Source organism: Sinocyclocheilus grahami, unplaced genomic scaffold, assembly GCF_001515645.1.
Source record: "Sinocyclocheilus grahami isolate Dianchi unplaced genomic scaffold, SAMN03320097.WGS_v1.1 scaffold15.1, whole genome shotgun sequence".
Classification (NCBI taxonomy): domain Eukaryota; kingdom Metazoa; phylum Chordata; class Actinopteri; order Cypriniformes; family Cyprinidae; genus Sinocyclocheilus; species Sinocyclocheilus grahami.
Genome location: NW_015505194.1, coordinates 457,411 through 473,896, shown reverse-complemented (window position 1 = coordinate 473,896; position 16,486 = coordinate 457,411). Strand labels below are relative to the sequence as shown.

Here is a 16,486-nt window from a genome sequence, read left to right as displayed (position 1 = left end):
AGTGATAAACAGAGATTTCAACCACCACAAGCACCAATGTGATCTTACCTGCACTCAGGAACTTCACACCAGTCCAGATCTCTGTGTCGGCTCTCCTCCCAAGGAATGAAAGCCAAATGACCCTTCTTATCCACCCTAGGAAGAAAGAAAGAAAGTAAGAAAGAAAGAAAGAAAGAAAGAACATAAGAACAAAAAAATTAACCAACCACAGATTGTTATCAGTAACTAAGAAAGGTTTATGCAATCAATAATGAAGCACAAAGATGAAAAATTCTTGGTCAAAATAGAAAATTCTGGACACTAACCACAATTAATGGTGACTTTTTGAAGACAACTGAAATATCAAGCCACTAACTAACTAACCAACCAACAAACAACCTGACTTAAAAAAAAAATAAATAAATAAAAACTAACCACTTTTTTTTTTTGGTGATTTTCCGAGGACAATGGAAACTTCAATAGATCAAAACAAACCACTAATGAATTAAGTAAAACTATCGGTGTCCTTTCAAAGACAACTGAAAGAAGAAGCCCATAACTAAGTAATCAACCAACAAACTAACTGATCAACAAACAAACAACTTAACAAACCAATTAACCACAACTTTGGTGTCTTTTCAAAGAAAACTGAAACTTAAGCAGATCAAAAATAAGCCACTAACTAAAATTACCAATGTCCTTTCAAAGACAACTGAAACAGAAAGCCACTAACTAACTAACCAACCAACAAACAATAGAACAAAAGAAGCCACTAACTAACTAAAATTATTGGTGTCCTTTCAAAAACAATTAAAACATTAAGGTAATAACTAACGCACAAATAACCTAACTTACTAACCACAATTTGAGTAAATTTTTGTTGTGTCAAAAAACAAATGAAATAAAAATAAAAATAAAAAAAACTTCAACTAACAAACTAAATAACTAGCTAACAAACTAAGCAACCAACCACAATTCTTGGTGTCCTTTTAAAGGCACTTAAAAATTTTAAAGCCTGTTGAGGACCAACTCTAAAGTAGTTTCACAAAAACACTCTCAAACTAAAATGTCAGAAATAACAAGCTGATTTAGAAGTTACACTGAAAAAAAAAACACATTTTAGAGATGACAAAATGGTTTAGTCATCAGAGTTAATGTATCTGGCTCCAATGTAACTGAGTCAAAACTAGGCTAAGTTGTAACTTATGTACAGCTGGTGCAACCGGCCCCTGATCTGAGGCCTAAAACAAAACAAATAAAATACTTGAACAAAACACGAAAAATTTGTGACCAGTGGGCCAAAAACTGAAAATCAAAATGCAAATTTTAAATTACTGTGAAATGTAAAATTTGTTTAGTTTAATACATTTGTTCAATAAATATTATAATATTCTAATCTTAATAGGATTATATTAAATTAACTAGAATGTTAAATTCTATCACTACTTCACATATACACAAATCTAACCCTAAAGTCTAAAAGAATTTGGCTGTTTTTTTCCAGCAGAGACGGCAGATGGCGAGAGACTACTGGTACGGCGAGAGTCCTGCAGCAGTGCTGTTAGCGCTCACAGCCTGGGGAGAGTAGGAAGCCGGCCTCCAGCTGCTGAGCTGTGATGGATGTTCACTGCAGAGGCGACTGACCTCCATAAGAGAGAATGGGCGGAAGGAGGGTGACCGAATCCAATACACTAAATCTATTCTCTCACCTCCATTACTGGAACATTAGGGGTGTTGCAAATGCCCTTACTCTGTGTCTCTCTCTCTTAACACACAAACCTGTCCACTAAATCAGTGCACTCCCATACACACATACAACAAAGCGTGTTTAACCACCTACCTAACAAAAAACATTGCTAGATTGCAATATGTACAAAACAGAGCAGCACAAGCTCTTACCAAGTTCTCATCTCAGTGTAAACGCAGCTATAGAAGCTATTGCCTGTTTCCTCTGTTTTGATACTTTTCGTGTATATATATTTCGAGCGAGCAATTACATCAGTCTTTCATGTCTGAGTTCTGAGGGTATCAAAAGAGACGGCACAATTGTGTGTCATCGGCGAACAAGATCTGTGTGAAATCCCTAAGGATGTCTTAACCGACGCCACAAAAGCGTTCACCATATTAGCACTTTCAAATCTGTAAAATCTAATTTCTTCTAGCTCAACTATGAGGTGAAATGGAAATTAAGGCTAAACTGAAGTCTATTTTTAAGACGGCTCTCAAAACATGCTGTTGAAAGTAATTATGACAAATCATTCATGTAATACTACGGACGTTACATACAGATGTCTGCCACACGTGATAAATTGCTCATGAAATACACATTAAGCTTAACAGAGTTTCTAAATTAAACCGCTTTTTCCCCGTTTCAGAGAAAGAACAAATGGCACTGAAAGCAGTGGGGCAGCACAAAAATAAAAGTGTCGGGATGAACTTGCTGGTCACCTAGGTGGTTGCTGGTAACAGAGAGGTCCAGTGATTCAATCTCAGCGACTGTCTTGGGATATCTGATGTTTGACATTTAAGACGTCTGAGCTCAAGATGTGTCTGCTCTTAAATATAATGGCTCAGTTACACATTGTACTAGACTCGCATATCTGAGGTCTTCCGGAGGGAGAAAGCTCAGATATCTCTGTCCTGAAGATGTAGGCTAGTCCCTGACTTTAATCACCTCCTCACTTCAGGATATTGCTATAAATCTTTCATTCTGAAGGAGCTGAAAACGGAAAACTCAACCAGGAAAAATTCTGTCTGTCAATATATGAAACATACTGGAAATGCAAACAAGAAACTGGAGTTAAATAAGCAATAATACATAATAAATCAATTTTCCCCACACTTTATGGACTTGAAATAGTTTTTGTTGCTGAACTGCAGTATTATACTGGTGTTTACATTTATGTTGCAAGGACTGACAGTATTTCACTTGTAGGTCACATTTGATGATAATTAAATTAAACAAAGAATGCACATTGCTTTTATTAAATGCCCCATCTAGGTTTGATTTATTATTAACTTACCCATAAAGAGTGTCTTTCATCATCATTTACTGATAAATGGGGGGCTTTTGTGTATGTATGTCAGTTCAATTAATTATTTTATTTTAGTACACTATACATAATACAGAAAATTAAAACATCAAGCTGAATAAATGTTAATGTTAAACTTAGAATTAAAAATTAAATACAAAAAAAACATTTAATCACACATTTGATGTATTAACTTTGTCATAGTCATACGCACTACCGTTCAAAAGTTGCAGGTTTTTTTATTTTAAATGAACACTTTTATTTAGCAAGTATGTGTTAAATTAATCAAAGGTTAGTCCTTTTTTTAAAAAATCATCACGGTTTCACAAAAATAAGATAAAAGTCATATGATGCGATTTCAAGTTTTCCTTTCTCTTTGGAGTATTACAAGCTGTTCGTGAATAGATAAGATCCCTAAAGTTGCAAAGACTAAAGTCTCAAACCCAAAGAGATATTCTTTGTAAAAGTTAAGACTGGTCCACGCCCTCCTAAAACACATCCCCAACATCTACGTCACAATGTGGCAAGATTTGCATAATGCCGCCCAAATGTTCACGCAAAAAAAGGCAGCGTAACTTTAAAAAAGTGACGTGACATGTGGCGAAGTATGGTGACCCATACTCTGAATTAGTGATCTGCATTTATCCCATCCAAAGTGCACACACACAGCAGTGAACACACACCGTGAACACACACCCGGAGCAATGGGCAGCCATTTTTTGCTGCGGCGCCCGGGGAGCAGTTGGGGGTTCGGTGCCTTGCTCAAGGGCACCTCTGTCGTGGTATTGAAGGTGGGAGAGAGCGCTGTACATTCACTCCCCCCACCTACAATCCCTGCCGGTACGCGACTCGAACCCGCAACCTTTGGGTTACGAGTCTGACTCTCTAACCATTAGGCCTTCCCCAAATTGTTATTGTTGCTGTTGTGAAGACGCTGTTTCGTTGCGAAAGCGAAAATACTTTGTTTGGCATACCAAAAGAGGACATGACTAGAAATCAGTGGTTAAGTTGTATTTACAACACTGTTCCAGAACACTTCAACCCAAATATTCAGATATGTGCAGCACATTTTATGGAGGACTGTTTCCTGATCCTGGTAGAGTAGACTACAATGCCGGCTGTTCTGACTCACAGCCTGTAAGTACGTTTTCATATTTAAAGAATTTGCCACTGACGATTCAAACGCGAGTTTTGAGCAGTTTAGAATAGCGCTTGTTGTTTGTCATTTCTCCGATCACAAATGCAGACATGGGTTTTATTTTTACGCGACGCAACGCGTAAAAAGACAGTATAAGTTATTATAATCCGTAATTATGTCCCCACTGGATGCAACAAATGCCTCGTTTATAATGGGTTTTAATGTTTTTGTCTCGTCGCTCCGGCCGGACACGGCATCAACAGTATGTGAGAGGCGTAACATTTCCGTCACACGCTTGAGGTATTCGGCCAATCACAACGCACTGGATAGCTGGCCAATCAGCGTACACTTCGCTTTTCAGACCGATGAGCTTTGTAAAAATCGACGCGTTTCAGAAAGGCGGGGCATAGAGGAGAAACAATAATGTACAGTATGTGGAAAATAATGTGTTTTTTAACCTTAAACCTCATAAACACATTTCATTTCACCAAATACACAAAATAATGTTATTTTTAGCAACGTCATATGACCCCTTTAAGATAATAAAATAAGAACTGTTTCTTAAGCACCAAATCAAAATATTACAATCATTTCTGAAGGGTCATGTGACTCTGAAGACTCCAGTGAAAATTCAGCTTTGCCATCAGAGAAATAAATTGCATTTTAAAATATAATAAATTGGAAAACAGCTATTTTAAATTGTAATATTATTTCACAATATTACTGTGTATCTATTCTGCATGTTTTTTTTATCAATTCTGAAATACATGCAGCCTTGTTGATTATAAGAAACTTACCATAAAATTCTTACCGACCCTAAACTTTTCAACAGATGTGTACATATTCCTTCAGTGTTTATTTTTAGTATTTCTGGCCCCGAGCCTGCAGGTTACTTCACAGCCTGCAGTTATTTCATAATCTTAAGGTCTCAAAGACTAAAGCGCAGATGAAAAAAGGTGCACTGCAAAATGTCTCATTTACATAACCAACCTGTTTAAACTAGCACCTCATTCAGTCATACAGCAGACAGTACCTAATAACCTCTTTCAGTGGACCTGTCATCTAAAAATGACCTTTTCCCGTTAGGCTCTTTCAAAAAGATTTATGTGGGTTTTGTTTATCCTGTTCACAGTAGATCGGCATCTTCCAATAAGTAATTCTTACCCTGCCTTAGGCAGAAGGTCAGAGTACTCGTGAGGAGAGGTGGTTTCTGGGAAATTGCAGAGAATGGCAAGCCGATGCTGGAGCAGCTCAGAGCCGTGGTAAGTGAGGAGAATGTCCAACGCCTGCACGTTACTCTCCTGGGAGGGAAAGAGACGAGGCGAGAGGAACAAGATTGATAGAGATAAATAATTAATAGACGATTTATGAAACAGAACTAACTACGGACAGCTTTATACTCCGCAGCAATATTTCCCACATTACAAACCCCCAGAAGCCTTTGCATTGGGCAGGTGACCATATTTCAGACATCTACACTTTAAAATACTCACAGAATATATGGGGAATCTATATTTTATTCCACACGCTAGCAAGGGCGCACACACTTATCCACAAAACTGTGAAATGGTGACTATAACTCACGCCGCGGGACCCCGTTACAGATGCCCGCGTCATGGACGGAGAACAAAGGAAGAGAGATTTACCCTTGCATACGTTCTTGCTGACAGAACAATATTCTGATTGCGGAACTTCTTGAAAAACTCAGCATCAAATTGCTGCTCTGCCGCATGAGGTCCACCCAGAATCTCCTGCAGAAAATGAAAGAATGACGAAAAAAAGAAGGATAAAAGACAGAGAAAGAAAGCAGAACAAACATGAGAGTTCAGGAGAGGGTCTCGCACGTATACGCCTGAGGTAAATTCTCCCAGTGCACACTGCTGACATTTATCGCTTTGACATTTACAATTACAGCCTTTAAGTCAACATGGCCACCGTGTGTATGTGTGTGCACGTGTGTGTTTAATGTCTCAGAGGCCTGGTTACATTCAGAACTATTCCCATTGAAATCAATTACAGATGAAGAAGACACTGACAAAGGCCATCCATCACAATCTGAGCAGGACATTAACTATGCGACAGGATGAAACGACGACACTCTTCTGCTGATGACTTTCAAATTGAAAAAAAGCATTACGATATGAAGTCGCTCACACATCAATTTATTCATAAAATGGTAAGATAAAATGAATAAGATTATTGAAGATTATTATCCAAGTCACACCATTTACTGTGGGTTTATAGTTTCAGGATGATCAAAGTTACTTCAGAAGGTGGTTTGTATCATTTTATTATCAATTTGTAATTGACCAACCTTTTCTGCAATAAAATAGTTGTCATGTAGAAATAAGCAGGCTGTTGTTGCTACTGTGCCTTTAAGACTTCTGTATGGAAATTACCTTGGTTATAATTGGCTAACCTTCACATACAAGCATAAATCACATCAAGGGATTGGAATGACAGCAGCTGAATACTAAATAGGTGCTAACAGTCTAAAACGAACTATCTGCCAAAAGTGGGTAAATTGAGAAAATTTACTGAACATAAATATTTATCCAGACTGGAAACATATATACATACATACATATATATATATATATATACACACACACACACATATATATATATATATATATATATACACACACACACAACGCAACATAGGCTACATTCACATCAAATGTTACTCAGCAGTAGAGTTACACTCATGGGACACTGCACTTACTTGCAATCACAAAAGTACATTGTTTGCATGTGCTTTAAAGCCTTACCGGTTAAACATTCAATTCGCATGCTGTTCTGACATGCACTTTTTCTAAGTGCATACACCTGAAGAGCGCGTACACTAAAAATCCTGTCAAACAGCGCCTGATTACTGGACTAAGTTATCTTTCGCGTCTGATTGCGAAGGTTTACAAATAAACACAGTTGGTTATGTCTAAAATGAAAGTAAAGACAAAAACGGCTGTGTGCTTGTATATTAGATGTGTGCAGGTCTTAAAGTGACATCAGACTAATACTACTAACCATGCTGCTGCTTGTCATTGAAGAGTTCACCCAAAAATGTAAATTATTTACTCACTCTCATGTTGTCCCAAACCTGTATTAATTTCTTTCTTGTGCTATACAACAAAAGAAGATATTTTGAAGAATGTGGGTAACCAAACAGTGGCTGGTCTTTGAATTCTTCAAAATAACTTTTATGTTCAACAAAAGAAAGAAACTCAATCAGGTTTAAAACAACTTGAGAGTGAACAAATTATGACAATTTTCATTTTTGGGTGAACTATTCCTTTAATGTTAATAAAACACAGAGAAAAGGTGAAGTCACCAGTGCATTATAATAAAATACAATTATATTCAAAACGTCTATCTTATGCAGTGGTTCTCAAGTCAATTTATTTTGTTCTACAGATTTTTTTTATATTTTCTCCTAAAAAACAAGTCCCAAAAAAATAATTAAAAACTCATTAGGAAGTCCTTTTTTGCAGCGTGTGTTGCCACAGAGTTTTGAAGAGAGAAAAAAAAGCATACTAGAGAGATCAGAGCAATAAGTGTTAATTTTGAAGTAAAGGGTAGATATGAAATGTAAATTCAGGTATAAAGTGCTACCAGCTTAGTTTTCAGAAATGGTCTATTTGGACTGGGGAATAAGAGCAAAAAAAAATCCTTTTCTCTATGATATATCCTTTTTAAACCCAATTTGGTTCCTTTTAAAGCCAAATTCTGGAAGTTTAAATCTTTATTGAATACAAAAGTACAGTTTTTTGGAAAATGTTACCTCATAAGTGGCCAAGCGGTCCAGATAGCAGAGAAGCTTCAGTCTACTTCTGCAGAGCTCCTTCTGCTCTAGAGTCAGTCTGGAAGAACATAAGATCAACAGGATTAAACATGCAAACACAATCTTATCTGGAGCTTGCATCCACTTCAGAGAGCCGCCGCTAATATCCATGAAAACGGTGTAATGAAATAAAGCTTCACACACTCTGGGGGAGGGGTGGAGGATTTGACAGGCATGTGCGTAGAGGCTTACAGATATAACGAAAGGCATTACAAGGAAATACAGATGAATGGGACCATTTGTGATTGAAGTAAAAAAGGGGACCAAACAGAGGGAGAACAGTGCTGAAAGGGTTGTGAGCCATTATAGACCCAGATTAGGTCATCAAAGACAGGCTAATGTGAGGCGACCGCTGCCTGATTGCCTGGATGCCCATGCGAGCGTGCGTGTGTAGCAGTCAGCGTGAGAATCCACAGAAGGCAATTACAATCTCATTTCATTCTCCCTGCATTACTGCGGAAACCTGAGCTTCCCCTTGTATGCGAATGAGACCCGCACACGCGCACAGATCATTGGACTGGGGGAGAATATTGAACTGCATGATGTTATCGCAATGCAAACATGATAAAAGAAGATTGAAAGAATAGCCCATGCATAAACACACTCGCTCGTGGATGCTTAGCGCACATCTGTCGCCCGGCCTCCACACGCTAGAGCGATTCTATTCCAGAGGTACCGAATTAAATGAAACTAAAGCAGAATTCAATGGCGTGTCAAGGGTTTATGGATGGCCTGACTGTAGAAGAAGCATTTTAAAAGTGCACTGAATCGGCACACAGCTGTCAGTTCACTTAACAACTTGTGTGATGAAGGTCGCTTGTCTTTAAAAGTGCCAAAACACAACATACCAAACACTGACACGGTCAAACTTGAAAAAAAAAAGAAGAAAAAAATATATAATAACCATTAAAAATGTACATGTCAATGGAATGATTGCATAGCAGGCTCGTTTAGGGAGGAGAAAATAAATAGTCTATCGATTAGTCGCAGGATAAAAATTTAGTTTTGAAAAAAAAAAAAGATGAATTGATTAGTAAAAGCTAACATTCCTAACTAAATACACAACATTTTGAAAATTTGGACAAATTTTCCAACAAAACAAGGATTAAAAAGTCAAATGGAGGGTTTTAATCACAGAAACAGTTTTAAACACCACATCAGTACAGCAATTAACAAGATGGCATGCTAATTGACATCAAAATCTAAGGTGCACCTGATGCAATGAGTCATTTCATTTCAAGCAACACTGCATTTTTGCATCTGAGCCCCTTTAAACTCAGCAGTTTAGGGCTCTTCTGTCTTTCTGGCCACAAATTTAAGATAATATCTATGATTTATATGCAACATAAGCTTAATTGGTAATAAAAAATATAATTGACTTCAGACATTGTAATGCGAATTTAAATTTAATTTGAGAGCTAGAGGAGGTGTAATAAGCCCAAATAAAGTGGGAGAAATGGTGTGAGAGACAAACAAAGGTGCAACCAAAAGACCAAATCAGCATGTAAATTGTTCTCAAAAACAAACTGCCAATTGCAGCCAAGTACACTCTAAAAAATGCTGGGTTGTTTCAACCCAATGTTGGGTCAAATATGGACTAACCCAACTGTTGGGTTAAAAAGCTAATTTAAAAATGTAACCAAAATTTAACCCAACAGTTGGGATTGATTAGTAAAAGCTAACATTCCTAACTAAATACACAACATTTTGAAAATTTGGACAAATTTTCCAACAAAACAAGGATTAAAAAGTCAAATGGAGGGTTTTAATCACAGAAACAGTTTTAAACACCACATCAGTACAGCAATTAACAAGATGGCATGCTAATTGACATCAAAATCTAAGGTGCACCTGATGCAATGAGTCATTTCATTTCAAGCAACACTGCATTTTTGCATCTGAGCCCCTTTAAACTCAGCAGTTTAGGGCTCTTCTGTCTTTCTGGCCACAAATTTAAGATAATATCTATGATTTATATGCAACATAAGCTTAATTGGTAATAAAAAATATAATTGACTTCAGACATTGTAATGCGAATTTAAATTTAATTTGAGAGCTAGAGGAGGTGTAATAAGCCCAAATAAAGTGGGAGAAATGGTGTGAGAGACAAACAAAGGTGCAACCAAAAGACCAAATCAGCATGTAAATTGTTCTCAAAAACAAACTGCCAATTGCAGCCAAGTACACTCTAAAAAATGCTGGGTTGTTTCAACCCAATGTTGGGTCAAATATGGACTAACCCAACTGTTGGGTTAAAAAGCTAATTTAAAAATGTAACCAAAATTTAACCCAACAGTTGGGTTAGTCCATATTTGACCCAACATTGGGTTGAAACAACCCAGCATTTTTTAGAGTGTAGGTAAATATTACAATGAATTCTGAACAGTCAGTCTGATGAAGTGTATTTCCTGCTCTACTGGTGCCATCAAACATGTTTGCAAACAGGTTCTGTTGCTGGCAAAAGAATTATCATGATATGTTCCAGCTTATTAAAAAAAATAAATAAATAAAATCAAAGTGCACCTGGAAAACCCATTCCTCCAAATCGGGTATTCGTTATTACAACATGACACACATTCAAGTCAGAAACATAACAGGGAAAAAACCAAAAGAATTACATTGTGACCAATAAACCTAAATAACTGCATACGAGATCAAACTGATGAAAATTATTCATTTATAACACTTATTTTTACATAGTAATTAACAACAAAAAAAAATCATCTTCATAAAGTGTCATTATTATCTTCATTAGTGTATTAAAATGCAAAATAGAAGCATTGTCACTCGTGGTCTCAGACCCCGGTTCATTTTATATAATAAGGTTTAAAATAGGCAGCACACATAAGCCTGAGATGATCTTGAAAAATACTGTAAGTTTGAAAGGAGCTGAATTAACTGCAGGCAGTGTCATTTTCAACTGGGAGAAAATCACTGTGAGACTGAAGCCTGATTGACAGGCAGACATTGTTAAGGGGAATCGCTATCAAAATATGCAGTTTAGCTGTGATGGTGAAAAAAGGAGAAGAGCACTGAACTTTCTATTGCTCTCTAACACACACACATATACACCTTCAACTAAACCCAGCAGTCTGATCGATACTACCCCATTGCTATAATGGCGGCGTAGTTAAAAAGAAATTAACAGAATGATGATTGTCTTTTTTGCCATTGCATAACCACAGCTGAACGTGAAGTACACACCATTAGAGTCGCTCTCTCTTTTTATCAATGTTAATGTGCTTGTCTATTTTCTCTCTCGGTCACTCTTTATCTTCTTTCTTCATTTCCTTTATCATCTCTTTTGCTCATCTCGACACTATTTTTCCTTTTATCATTGGTTTTCTCTCGGTCAATCACTATTTCCCCCTCGATGTTAGTTAAGTTAAGTAAAAAGGACATCATGCATCATATAGACAGGCACTCATAAACAGCCATATTAACACGCACACAAACAAACAGCCTAAGGAGTAAACATACAAACACACACTCTGGTGTCAGACCGCTGGCGGAAACGTACATTAATTAAGTGCAAATTAGATACAGTTCTGTGTGCTATGCATGGAGAGCGTGTGTGTACGTGTTTAACTGAATTACGCTATGAAAAATTAGGCAATTTTAACTGTGTAAACGTGTGTTTTGATTAGTGCAGTGTTTAGAGGAAATGTTAGCCAATCTACGATTTTTTTGTCTATATCTTCCTCCATATAGAGCGTGTGAGCGTTCATAATTTGTGTTCACCGAGGGCTCTTTCATTAAAGGCCTCTTGGGTAAAGCACAACAGAGGCATAAATTACCTTATGCAGATTAGAAATAAATCTATAAACGGCTTTAATTTTATCCTGCACCTCTTCCTCTCGCTTCTCTCCATTCCCATCTGTGATGTCTCCAAGATCTCTTCCACTGAATTCAACTTTCTGATGAACTTTCTGAGAACATCTACTAGTGGTGGGTCATGTCCAACAACCAACTAGTGCAAAAGTGAGGTCGACTAGTTTATCTGTATTTTTTTCTTTTTATCACTACATTTTAGCGGTGGTGCTTTAATTAGCGCGCTGAGAGCATGCTGTGCTTTAGCTCTTGGGCAGATTGCATGGTAAAACTATTCAGGATAATTCCAATAGTTATTAAGTCAAGTTAAAAATAGTCCAACTTTTAAAGATGCCATGAAATCAAATTTAGAGTTTTGAGGCTGTTAGTACGTGACTATGTGCTAGTGCAGGGGTTTTTAAACTAGGGTCCGAGGACCCCCAGGAGGCCACCAAGAGTATATGGACATTTTAGGACAAAAAGGGTTTTACAAAATATATGTTTTGGATATATTTTTGGAAAGTCAAAAATAACATGATAAGTTTAGATTTATTTACCCCAATTTTTAGAAATACATTTACAATGCATGACGCTTTAGAACAAAAGGTATGTGAAAAGTGCTGTATGAACAAAATGTATTGTTTTGGTTTATAAAATTTTGGTTTATAAAGTAAAATTTATGTATACATTAATTAGTTTACAAATGTATCCACAAATAAATGTATCTGCAAACTAAGTTTATAAATTTAAATTCACTCAAATAATGGACAGAAAAAAAAATGTACACTAGGGCTGGGCGATATGTCAAAAATATCTTATCGATAATCGCCTTTAAAAATACCGCGGTATCCGATAATATCGTCTACCTAAGCCCCACCTCTACCACACCCCGCCCCCACTGAAACAACATTGCCGACATGCACCATGTTCACTTGGTCTTAATTATTGCCACAAAGTTTGGTTTTACTTTTCTTAGTTTGTGCTTAAACTAACAGAAAATATTACCTTTGCTGTTATTTTGGTGCTGCTAATAATTTCCACTCTGCTCTTATCAAATTTGTGTTTGAAATGAATTTCGTTTTGTGAGGAGAACTGTTGAGGAAAAATAATAGAATTTTAAGTTCATCATGGTGAAGTTGGACATTCTGGCGGTGATTGTAAGAATGATAAATGCATGTTGATGTCATATAATAATGTCTTGAATAAAATATTCATATTTTCCGATGTTTCTCTTTTTGGAATTATCGCCTGTGTACAAGTTTAATTTCTTTGATAACAATTGCAGCGTTGTTTTTAAACTTTTAGTCAAGCTATAATGTATTTGATATTTATCATGTATGACTAAAATCACGCAGGGATTAAAAACTAGCCTACTAGTTCGGAGGTCTCTTTTGGTCCATTTTTAACAAAATAAAATAACTGCTTTATTTATTTAGAAGCAGGGTAATTTAAATGTCATTTTTGTATTGTAATTTTTATTTTATTAATCAAAATACAGCGCCCACAAAATAATATGCAGTGTTGGGCTGCCGAAACTCCGAACGTGTGCATGTTGAGGGGCGAGCTGAGAAGCCTACTAATGTCTTCATCCGTTGGCAACAACTTCATAGTTTTGTTGCAAATGAATTAAGAATTTATAGTGCTATATCTCAGCTTAATTAAATAATTATATTGTATACACGGTTTAAAAAATCTGTAAAAATATTGCACTGAAATGTGCGCTGAAGGAATTTGCGTATTTTAATTATACCTGTCATGTTTGTGGTTTTTCATCATTATACAGTCTGTTTAAATAAATATTCAGAAACACATGCAGTGCTACTTTTTGTCTTTTTATCTGTTTAACTTTTATTAAACTGCAGATCAAAATAGAATAGGCCTATACCCTAAATAAGGATAAATTATATTGGAACGCTTCTCCAAAATAATTGCATACACAGATGCATGTTGCCATTACAGTAGTCAGCACCGAACAACAGGCAAATAAAATATAAACTGAGGTTACAAAAGTGATTCAGTCAAGATCAGTGAGGGATTTTCTTTTCTTTTGTTCTTTGATTAACATTAATGACTGGAGGCTGTGGCTGCTGTCAATGCACGGATCCAACACACCCTTGTTTTCTTTCTTAACTCTTTATGTTCACTTAAGACATAACCGATTGTATTTATGGGATATTTTGATATAATTCTATGTGTATTTGTCCATTCGAATGTGTAAGAACGCGAGAAAGAGAGCTCAGTCCAGTGTTCGCGTATATAAGAGGTGGCTTTTGTGAGTGCGCTTTGTGTGTGTGTGTGTGTAAGAGAGAGAGAGAGTGTGAGCGTGTGTGTGTGCGCATGTAAGAGAGAGTGTGTGTGTGTGTGTGCGCATGTAAGAGAGAGAGAGTGTGTGAGTGTACACAGCACGGAAACCAGCGTGCAAATGTGCAGAAATTAGTTCTATTGTGTCTTCTTGCAGCTGAATTCTTGTTTTAAAATAACAATAAATGCACATACAGAAATCGAGAAGCGGAATCTAAATGTAATTTTAGAAGTAATTTGATTCCTGAACTTACGCATCTGATCTGATTTCCGAAATTGGAATAGCTTTTTGATTCCCAACCCTACTACTAAATTATTTCATTCTTGCATGCAAAAAGACCTGTATGGTGATTATGGGGCTATGTAAAATATTTTTTGCAACTTACTAGGTTTATCATTTGTCATTTTTTTCCGATAATCGTCTGTTACCTGACTTTTGACATCGACATCGCGATACTTACGAGACATAGTCGATATACAATAATATCGTCATATCGCCCAGCCCCAATGTACACTGTCAATATACTGTATTGTGAAATACATACAGTATACTATGTAAATAAACAAATATTTTCCAGGTAGCATTTTAAGAATTTTACTTTGATTTAATACTGTGACAAATTAAGAGGCATTTTTTGTTTAATTATTAATTATGTGTGGAAACAACATGCCTGTAAAATACTTCTCTCATACAATATATTGTTTTATAGGAGGGAAAGGATCTGAAACCCTGTACTCCTAAAAGCTGGCAAAATACATTATTTGTTATACATTTTTATAAATTGTGATATACATAAACATTAAATAGGATTTAAATGCAGCCTAATTAAAGAGGGTTTCCTCTAGAGAGCTGTTCATGCAGCGAGCCGACTAGCAGATCCTTCAAGTATGTAGTCAGGCATATCACTAACATCTGCCCAATTTACAATGACTGTGTGTCTATGTGAGAGAGCCTACCTGCTAAAGTCCACTTTCTTGAGGAGCTCCTGTCTCTTCTTGGCTTCCCTCTCCTTTCTTTGCTCCATCTCTTCCTCTGTGGAAACGGAGTCTTCATATGGAGCATTGTCCAGGTCCAAATCGCCTGACAAAATGAATCTATGACAATAGACACCCTGGTTAACATACAGCCAAAGAGTAGATCTCTAGATCTGTGTTAGAATGGGTCACACACCTGCCCTGGTCTTCTCCCTCACCAATGGCAAACAGTGCTTCAGAAGAGCCAAGCAGCGCAAAAAGCCAGAGGGCAACGCAAACAAGCCTGAAATTCAGTCATTAGGAGCCAGTCATCACAGCTATCACTTATACTGAAATAGAAGAGAGTGTTCTTACTGTGCACAAAAAAAGTTTGTGCGCGGAAAGTGGAACCAACGTCAGTAGAGTAAGAGTGTGAGAGAGAGAGAATGACAGGAGGTGAGAAACACAGAAGGACAGTATGAGTGACATACCGGTGGTATAATGAAGAGCTCGCTGCCCATCAGGTCAAAGACTCGGACCGTACCGGTGCTGTCAGCGTACGCCAGAAGAGCACAGTCATGACTCCACGTGACCCTGCGCCAGTGAGGGTTTGGATCCTTGGGTACTGCAGAAGGAAGGAGAAAATAATGTTGGATTTGGAAACTACGGTTTAAAATTTTGGGGTCAGTAAGATTTTTTTTGTCAACGTTTTTGAAAAAAAAACAAAAAACAAAAAAAGTCTCCTATGCTCACCTATATATACATATGTGTGTGTGTATATAAATATATATAAATACAGTAGTCAACATTTGAAGTCGGTCAAATCCTTTCATTAAAGTTGTCCTAAAACCAAAACAATACCCGTTGTTCTTGTGTGATCCACTTCAAATGTTGACTACTGTATATATGCGTGTGTGTGTGTGTATAAATATACATACATGCATACATATATCAAAAAAACTTTAATATTGTGAAATATTATATTCTTACAATTTCAAATAATTTGAATACATTTTAAAATAAAAATGTATTTATTCATGTGATGGCAAAGCTGAATTTTCAGTAGCCATTATTCAAGTCTTCAGCATCACATGATCCAGAAATGATTCTAATATGATGATTTGGTGCTCAAGAAACATTTCTGGTTATTATCAGTGTTGAAAACAATTGTGCTGCTTTATATTTTTGTGAAAACAGTGACACCTTTCTCAGGATTCATTTATTAATAGAAAGTTCAAAAGAACAATATGTTAAAAATAATCAAATTAAATATATACACCTTACTGACCCCAAACTGTGTAAACAAGCAGTTATATTAATAAGATGTTAAAATATTTTAATTATTCTAATTTCAAACACAGAAATTAAAAACATGTTGAAAAAGAGGTGTATTCAAGTCCCTATATGTACAGTATGAACAGTATTTTTTAT

General features: G+C 36.4%; 1 protein-coding gene across 1 annotated transcript in view; it reads right to left on the bottom strand.

Moving 5' to 3' along the window:
- nbas (NBAS subunit of NRZ tethering complex) overlaps positions 1-16,486 on the bottom strand; it is a 164,115-nt gene that overhangs the window by 142,140 nt on the left and 5,489 nt on the right. Inside the window, exons 6-13 of the mRNA XM_016295011.1 lie at positions 15,547-15,680; positions 15,401-15,405; positions 15,273-15,359; positions 15,059-15,196; positions 7,931-8,009; positions 5,796-5,900; positions 5,314-5,450; positions 49-135 (exon numbers count right to left, since the gene is read on the bottom strand). Of these exons, the coding sequence (XP_016150497.1) occupies positions 49-135; positions 5,314-5,450; positions 5,796-5,900; positions 7,931-8,009; positions 15,059-15,196; positions 15,273-15,359; positions 15,401-15,405; positions 15,547-15,680 (772 nt within the window). The remainder of the gene's footprint in view (positions 1-48; positions 136-5,313; positions 5,451-5,795; positions 5,901-7,930; positions 8,010-15,058; positions 15,197-15,272; positions 15,360-15,400; positions 15,406-15,546; positions 15,681-16,486) is intronic.